The following is a 9355-nucleotide window of genomic DNA, read 5'->3' as shown; positions in this document are numbered from 1 at the left end:
TTAGAATAAACTCGTGTGTTATTGATTCATTTATTGTACTACTCATTAAATTTGTTATTCATCTGCTTAGTTTATTTAATTAATTGTCAATTTTAAATAAATTTAATTATAAATATGTAAGTTAATTATAGCAATTCATAAGATTATACGAATTTATTCATTTATATGCAATTCATAAACAAACTAAATATTTATTAGTTTTCTAAGTTTAAAAAGTAAAAAAAAAAGAAAATAATTAATTTCTATGTGTAGTAAAGGATGTTATTTTAATATCTATTAAAAAAAAATCACACTTATAGTTTATGGATTTTGATTTGAGTTTCGTTTAATAATTTTTGTTTTAAAAAATTAGCAAAAATATTGTTTAAAAAATAACGGATATAATTATTTTATTTTATAAAGGTTTAATGGAAGTTTGTGTTATTTTTTATTTAACAATTAATAATTATTGTAACTAAAACACATACATATGTCGATAGGCAAAAAAATATATTGTGAAATATTGATAAACAAAAAACTACATAAAAATTAATACATTACAGCTATTTATTAAAACTAATATCATATTAGTTTTTCTAAAATGGATAATTTCAAAAATATTTTGAATTTTGGAATGTATTTGTTTTATTTAGATGTGTGTGTGTTTAATACATACAGCATACCTACATGCATAAACATGTTATTCAAAAACTGCCCGATCACTGCAGCTTCTTACTGACAAAGGTACTATAGGATATTATTACAATAGAAATATTATAGTTTTTACTAAAATTAATCCAGAAGAAATGGTCGCATTCGTTTGTCTTCATCCCTCATGTACTGTTCAGATAAGTTGAAAATCTCATGACCAAATCTTTGTCATAGAATCATGCTATAAAACTTAATCTCCGTTTTCTGAACATAAAGAAGGAACTATTTATCTTTATCTAGATATCTCAGATATCAGTAATATTAATAAGATAGAAGTATGAAATCAGCACATGAACCCCGCCTTTGAAACGATTAACCAAAAAACAATGTAGTTTAAAACCGATTTATAACTACCCAGCAACAAGAAAATAACTTTCAAAGAAACGAAAAAGAAGTAGAATTTACACCATGGAAGTACTAAAAAAGACCTGAAGAAGTGACGATTTTAATACAGGCTTGTAAAAGAAGGTATGTTCTTTATATTTTATTCCAAATTCACTACATCTGAAATCATTATTAGGAAGTAATTTGTATGTTTTTTGTTGTTAGGAAGTAGTTAGGAAGTCAAAACTACATCTAATCTTAGTTTAAGAATCAGTTAAAATCCAATATTTGCATGTCAAAAATTATATACATTTTCTTAATGACATTCTTATGAAAATTTCACTGGTTTTTCACCAAAACTTAATGTATGTTATTTGTAATGACTTTTCCATACTTCTTCCCTTACTTTCAACTTTGTTTTCATTTGTAAGGAAAAATTTGGTTTATAAAAGTGAATTATATGTAATCGTATTTTTAGATTTGATTAAGATGTAGTTTAAAACCAATGCATAACTAACTACCCAGCAAAAAAAAGAACTTACAAAGATGCGAAAAGGAAGTAGAATTTACTGCATGGAAGTACTGAAAAAGACCTGAAGAAGTCATTCTTAGGAAAAAATATACCATAAATATTTTTAAAGTTATTAGGAAGTTAAATTGTAGAATTGTATAATACAACTAATTTGACTTAAATAAATAAATTACACGCATTATCAATCAACTCCAAAATAAAGTGGGTTTAATTCAAAAAATTTCAGTACCAAAAATATACCTTATTATAGTTTCTTTGGAAGTCAATAAACATCACTTCCACAGAAGGTAAACAAATTTACTTAGTGCTAATTTTGAAATGGCGATAAATTTTATTCTTTTGTAAGTACTTCGTTTTATTTTTGCTGGGTACATATGTATATTAGGGTTATAACTTTTATAAAACCTTTAAAATTTCAAATCGGTTCTACCCATTCCGCATAGAGTATATAAAAGTACACTTCTTCCCGAACGTTAAAAAAAGTTTCGCGGCAAATGCTCTCAAAGTTTTCAATATTTACCAGAACAAAATTAAAAAATTTTTAATACAAAATTGGAATTTTTCGATATAAACAAGTGCCACTGTTTGACCCACAACATTTATACTTTGAAAAAGCTAGGATATGGTCTGCTGTTAATCCCTCTTCCAATTTTTTTATCCAAAATTGTAGAATATTATATTAAAAATTTATTTAAATTTGTTTGTAATTGGTTTTAGAAAATCGATTTGCCGCGAAAGGTTTTTGCATCAAAATAACTCAAGAAACTGGTTTTCATTGTTAGGACACTTCACGTTATGATAGGGCCTAATTTTGGTTATAACCCTACATATACACATATATATATATTTGTATGTATGTATTCACTGATGTGTGAATTTTTTAATATTACAAATTAAATAACTATGATTACCTATAAACTAAAGTTAAACATTGCCATTTTTGATAAAATAATGTTTTAAATTTATACTAAAATGTTAATTTAATAAAAAGTTTATAGATATATATGAATATAAGTTATACAGATTCATGATTCGGAATTGCTATCCGAATATACATGTACATTACTTAATTGAAACAGGTTCATTATAATTGTGATTTCACAACAACTGTCGATAACACTTTTGACAGATTTTCATCCTAACAATATAAAATAAAAATAATACAAAATATTTCCCAACTCTTCTTGTTGGCTTGACATCAAATTTGACATTGTTTGATCAGTAAAAGTATAAAAGTATAAAACTTTGAAGTCCTTTTAAAAGCAGACAGGTTCACGAAATTAAAAACTAAAAAAATAAAGTTTTTTTCCTTTAAATTTATAGAATCTGACGTATATCATCCGGTCCTTCTTTAACGATTATTTCTTTCTTTGTCGGAGGGTGTAATAGGTCAGTTAAAAACATTTTCGAATTATACGCCATTTTTTCATATTAAAAACAAAAGAATATAGTCAGACATGGCCCTAGTCCAATGAGTATGTTAAAAATGTGAATTTATTTTTGTTTTTTTTAGCTTAGTAGTACGGATAATGAGAGCTAGGGTCAAATGATGGTTAATCATTACGAAAATCGACAGTATAAAACAAAATTTTGCCGATTTTAATAGAGATAACATATCCCAGCAAAAAAAGTGTGAAAAAAGATGTAGGGTTTTCATTACAACTAGTAACCCGAAGGTTTTCAGGTGAAAAACCTATGAATTTTACATTAGCGTTTCATTGTAGAGATGTTGTTAATTTTTGACATCATTTAACTGCAATAAAAATTCTACATTTGAATGTCAATGGCATCCCAAATTTGATGTATCTTAATCACATCTAAAAATGCGATCATATATTTTTCACTTTTATAAACCAAATATTTCCTTACAAATGAAAACTCAGTTAAAAGTGAGGAAAGAGATGTAGAAAAGTCACTACAAATGACATTCGAATATGTACATCAAACTTTGGTGAAAACCCAATGAAATTAACATAAGGATGTCATTGAACGAATTCGGTTTATTTTTAATATCCAAATACCGGATGTTTATTGCATCTATGAATAAGATTAGATGTAGTTCATAGTTGTCAAAAATGAACAACATCCCTTCAATGACACGCTAATGTAAAATTCATAGATTTTTCACCAAAATTGGAAGTACTTCAAATATGTTATTTGTGGTGAAAATTCTACTTCTTTTTCCTCACATTTTTGCTGGGATATTATGTTGAAAATTACGACTTGTAGCGTGCGATCAAGGTTAACATGGATACACAAACGGACGGACATAGTCAAATATCGATTGGTATACTTTATGATATTTTAACATCCAATTTTCGAATGTTACAAACATCAGCACAAACGCATAATATATATTATGAGATGTGTGTATTGTTTTACAAACTCTATAATAAAAAAAAACGTTTAAAAATTTAGAAAAACTAATTTATTGCCAAAAAGATAATGTTTAATTTATACAAAAATATTTTTTTAATAAATATTAAACATAAATCCGTTCTATAATCAAATGATTTATAGATCATACAAACTAGTTTAAAGGATATTTAAACGTTAGTGTTTTTTTTAATATATAACTTAATAGTTTGATTAATTAGAATGAAATAATAATATGTAAACAAAACAAAAGACACATTATTATTTAAAGTTGTTGTTTTTTTATCAAAAATGGCAACAATTTTGTTATAATAAAAAAATAATAATGAAATTTTAAAACAAATCTCAAATTAATATAATAATTTAAATATCTTAAATTTGTAATTAAATGAAAAAATACAGTAGTACAAAACTTACACTAACTAGTGAGACAAATATGAGAGCATGAGAAAAATATGATATTATAATAATATTTTAAAAGTTAATGTTAAAGCCCTTAAATGTTATATGTTTCTTTTGATGAAATTTAACAGGAAATATAATTTTTTAATTTGAAATTATTCGAAGGGCACTTTTCTTTTTGTTGTTGGTTTTTGAATGTAATGAAATTTGTAGAGAAACTATTAAATTATAAAGAACACACATAAATTGTAAAAGACTATAGGAAATGAAACATTTAATATCACTATTGAAATCAATAGAATATAAAGAATCATGTTGATGTGTGTAAATATATTTTACGAAAGTCAAAGAGACAACAACAAAGATATTAAAACTAAAACTAATTTAGCTAAATTATAAAAAAATATAAAAAAGAAATTGGGATAACACTCACATATAAATAAACTCCTTAGAATGCAACTGCCATACAATATCACTCGCTCTCTTTGCTTGTTGAAATTATATATGAGCAGGATATTTTATGCATTTTATTTTTGGAGGGGTAGAGGAGTAGTACGGTGAAAGTGGTGGTGGTGGTGGTGGTTACATATTTGTTTCTGCTGTATTAGTGATAGATTAAATAAATAATGTAAGGAATAAAATCATATATATATTTATATAGTTGTAAAACTTAATAATGCATTTAAATATCCTAACAAAATGTGTAGTTAATAGTGGTGGAGTATTTTCATGTTGTTTGTGTGTTTGAGTGTACATGTGTTTTGGTGTTGAAGTGAGTGTTAAAGTGTTCTTTTCTACTTTATATGGTAATATCACCATATTCTTGAGACCATTTTTCATAAGATGTTAAACTTTGCGGTGCCACCGAACGACGTATACGCTTAAGGGAATTATGAAAATCATTTTCCGTTATAGGACGCATAGCACTGATGTCTAAGCATTTAACCTGTTCAACATCTAATTCCCTTATAGGTTCTAGGGCTGCATCTTTCGCAAGAGCGGTTAAATCTGAACCGGAATAGCCTTCGGTTAGCTTAGCCAGACGTTTAAGAGCGTCCGTATCAAGAGGACTACCTTGTTTTTGTAATAAACGTCGTAATAACAATTCACGAGTCTCTAAATCGGGCAATGCTACATAAACGCGTTTCGTAAATCTTCTTAAAGCGGCCTCATCTAATTCCTGAGGTCGATTAGTGGCTGCTAAAACAACAATACGATCACCATCAGGATTACCTGGTAGACCATCAAATTCAACCAGAAATTCAGTTTTTAAACGTCTAGAAGCCTCATGTTCGTTACTGCTACGTTCAGAGAGTAAAGAATCAACTTCATCGATGAATATTATAGAAGGTTGCATTTCTCTGGCTACCGCAAAGAGGGCTCTAACTAATTTCTCACCATCACCCACGTATTTGCTAGTTAGGGACGCTGCCGAAATGTTAAGGAATGTAGCACTACATTCGGTAGCTACAGCACGTGCCAGTAAAGTTTTGCCATTACCAGGTGGACCGAAAAGTAAAAGACCTTTAGCAGGAGCTCGTAAACCTAAAATGATAAGATAAAAAGCCAATATTAGAAACAAATATAACAGTCATAACGTGTAAAACATTTAGAGATATCGATTCAAATACATTACCTGTAAATAATTCAGGTCTTACAGCTGGTAGTATAACCATTTCTTGTAATGCCTGTTTGGCAACCTCCTGACCAGCTATATCGCTCCATTCAACTTTAGCGCCACCCTCGACAATTTCATCGAGTATTATTTGAACTAATTTCTGTTCAACACCTTTAACACTAACACTAGGAGTGTTGGAACCACTATTTGATTGTCCGCTGCCAATACCGCTGATAGGAGTACGTGAACGTTGGGGAGGTGTATTACGTCCGGACGACTGAAACGATTAAGCCAATTATGGTGTTATTTGAAAGAAATCAATAAATAAACAAAATGTAGACTTACAAATTGTCTGCGCACAGCGGGTGGTGTAGCTGCAGTTTTAATTCGTGGCACACCAGCGATGGCATTTTTCGATCCCAAATTACGTGGTAATGTTTGGGATTTATTTGCAACTGCCAAATTGCCGGGTCGTTTAGAGCTAACGGTCAGTTTGCGACCAGAAGCTGAAAGAATAATCAAATATATATTCTAATAAATCGTTTTTTTTTAATATTATGTAGTAATATAAGAATAATTCCTTTATTAAAAAAGCCAAAACAAAAAAAATAAAACAAACTTAAATAAAGAAATCATTTTGTTAAACGTGCATTGTGTGTGATGATGATGAGTTGAAGCTTTGCTGTAACATTAATCGAATTTAAACATAAATAAACATTAACGAGTGCAATTCGTTCATTATATGTCCCCGGTATTTATGTCTATACATATGTTTGTATTAATTAAGTTTTAACAAGAAAACATTAAAACTTACCTGCAGCAGATGACCCCGTACTAGTTGAGGAGGTAGTAGTTGTATTTGGATTATTATTATTTCTTAAATTATGTGCAGCTATGCTGCGTAACTTAGTGGTATTATTTGTACGAACCATTGGTATTGTAGTTGGACTACTACTACTATTAGAATCTAATTGCATGGGTTGCACAATTTGTATATTTGAAGATTTTGCTGTTGAAGTTGGAGTTGCAGTTTTTCTATATTTCAAATTGGGACGATTTGCATTTGGCTTTGCCTTTTGTTCATTTTCTTCTTTCAGATGCAGTTGTTCCAAACGTAATTGTTCGTCACGCAACTCTATATGTTTGTTTGCGAACATTTTTTTTTGTTATAAATACCACAAAACAAAACACAACAACAAAATGATGTTTATGACATAAAAAATAAAAACGAACATAAAATAAAATTAAAAAAAAAAACTTAAAATAAAAAAATGTATAATTTAAATTAAATTATTTTTAAATATTTCATGCTTTTTATAAATTTAACTACTTTGAATGTTAGAATTTAATTAAACAAATGTTTTGTAAATCTAATAGTTAATTACATACCTAGAAAATGTAAACGATCTCTGGCCATGGAGAGATTTGTTTGCATTTTATCATGTAAACGTTGGGCACGTTCCCAAACTTCACCTCGGCCACTCCAGCAGTCAACGGCAATGCCATCTTCCAATTCTTTAATTCCTTTACGATATAATTCGATTGCTAATTCTTTATGGCCTAAAAGTTGATAAACAATTTTAATTACAATTTCATATCAAAAAGGAATTTTGCAAAAACTCTCTGTAAGGAGAGAAACTTTCAAAAACATTCTATAAAGATGTCATGTCTATTATCTTCTTGTTACTTATGTATTTTACATTAACTTTGAAGAAAAACCTAAAATCTGATTTCAAAACAACTTCTAATGTAAATTACCTTTTGTAGGTGTAAAAAAGATTATGACCTCATAGGTAGTAAATGGTAGTAAAATTTACTTTTAACTTCAAAGATCTTGAAATTACGTATTAAATGAAAGTAAAGCTTAAAGGTTTTTTTATAATAAACATTTTTCCTAATAATATACAATAAAAGCATCCATAAAAATCTTCGACAATTTTATTGATTTTGTTTTGTCCCCCTCATCCGCTATAAACAAAATGAGTCATTTTTTTTACAAATTCTTTAATAGAATAGGTATAGTAAATCAAAACAATTAAACGCTAAATACAGAAAAAAATATCAAGCAAAAAAAATACATCTCTTACCTTCATTTTCTTCATCAATTTTCAAGGCCTTTGAAATATATTCGAAAGCACGACGATGATGATGTTTTTGTTTAGCCAGCAATGGATCACCGGGACCGGGTCCTGAGGCGATGGCATTATTACGATTAAACATTTCCAATTGTTGTTGTGGACGTATGCGTTGTGAGCCAATAAGTGGATATGGTGCTATTGCAGTTGAAGTTACGTTGTGCGCCTGCTCAAGCAGTTGATGTCTATCTTTCGATGTTACAGTTGTTAAAGTGGAATTTTGTGTTGTACCTGACGATGAGGAAGAACCAACAACAATTTCTATATTACATTCGCGTTTGTGTGGACGATAAATGACTTTGGTGCTGGCCCCGTATAAATAACGAAATATACAAAACAGCTGATAGATTAGCGTACGTAGTATGTTGAACAGGAATATGATGGGAAATGAAACAACGTAGAGGTTTTGTTTATGTACCGAACCAAAGACTGATTGGGTTACGGGTGTAGTGTCATAATCGTCAGTGTCATCATCTGGTGATGAGTTAGGCGAACGACGGGCAGAGGATGTGGAGGGTTTGACATCATCTATTAAAGCTACACTACAAGTACTGGACGATTTACGATGGGTATTCTGACGTATGGGTGATTTGGTGCTGCTACTATTACTGGCATTGCCCGATGATGAAGACGATGAAGATGATTGGGTTTTGTTACGCACCATCGGATTAATTGAAGGGGGAAACTTTAGAGTTTTTCTATAAAAGGGGGTTGTTTTTAACTCAATGCCCCCTTAAATGTTATCAAAATATCAGCACAAATAATATGAGTTGTTTGGAGACAAAATAAATGTCTTTTCACCACCCTTCTTCCTTGCATTAACTTTCAATTATTATTCTCTTATTTGTTTATTTTTTCATTTATAAGACATTATTAATATTTGCAACGTTTTGGAAATTCACAAATTTTTTATAATTGCTTTATTTTTTCAATAACCTATTACTATGTAATATTATTAACTATTTTACATTTTTTTATTAAAATTTTCACAGAAAAGAACTTCACACTACACTTTTTTCATTTATCTGTCAGCCGTTTTTCAACCCTTACAGCTTAATTGAAATTGGAACCACAACCGCTGTCGACAATGAGTTTTCATACATTTTGTATGGAGGGCAAAATATTGTCCTGTGCTTGGCGACATTGTGGTTGAGGTAGATTCTATTTTACTTTTATTGTAATCTATGGCGGTTCTCTCATTATTCTTTGATTTTTATATTGTAGCGTTGCCAAAATCTTGCAAATTGAAAAAAAACAAAGTTGTTGTAATGTACATTC

The 9355-nt window shown here is 29.2% G+C and overlaps 1 protein-coding gene across 2 annotated transcripts; it reads right to left on the bottom strand.

Moving 5' to 3' along the window:
• Nucleotides 1-4512: 4512 nt before the first annotated feature.
• Nucleotides 4513-9088, bottom strand: LOC111687141 (spastin). 2 transcript variants are annotated; one of them, XM_023449559.2, is made up of 6 exons: nucleotides 8030-9088; nucleotides 7332-7502; nucleotides 6757-7077; nucleotides 6288-6448; nucleotides 5961-6219; nucleotides 4513-5869 (listed from the first exon to the last, which is right to left on the bottom strand). In XM_023449559.2, exons 1-6 carry the CDS (start codon nucleotides 8739-8741, stop codon nucleotides 5124-5126), a joined length of 2370 nt encoding a protein of 789 aa, XP_023305327.2. In that variant the 5' UTR covers nucleotides 8742-9088; the 3' UTR covers nucleotides 4513-5123. The 2 variants fall into 2 exon arrangements, with proteins under 2 accessions (XP_023305327.2, XP_023305328.1); XM_023449560.2 differs by lacking the exon at nucleotides 6757-7077 and having other exon boundaries at nucleotides 8030-9087.
• Between the last annotated feature and the right edge of the window lie 267 nt (nucleotides 9089-9355).

The sequence above is a fragment of the Lucilia cuprina genome, chromosome 4 (genome assembly GCF_022045245.1).
Source record: "Lucilia cuprina isolate Lc7/37 chromosome 4, ASM2204524v1, whole genome shotgun sequence".
Classification (NCBI taxonomy): domain Eukaryota; kingdom Metazoa; phylum Arthropoda; class Insecta; order Diptera; family Calliphoridae; genus Lucilia; species Lucilia cuprina.
Note: the sequence above shows the minus strand (reverse complement) of the source record. Positions and strands in the feature narration are given on the sequence as shown.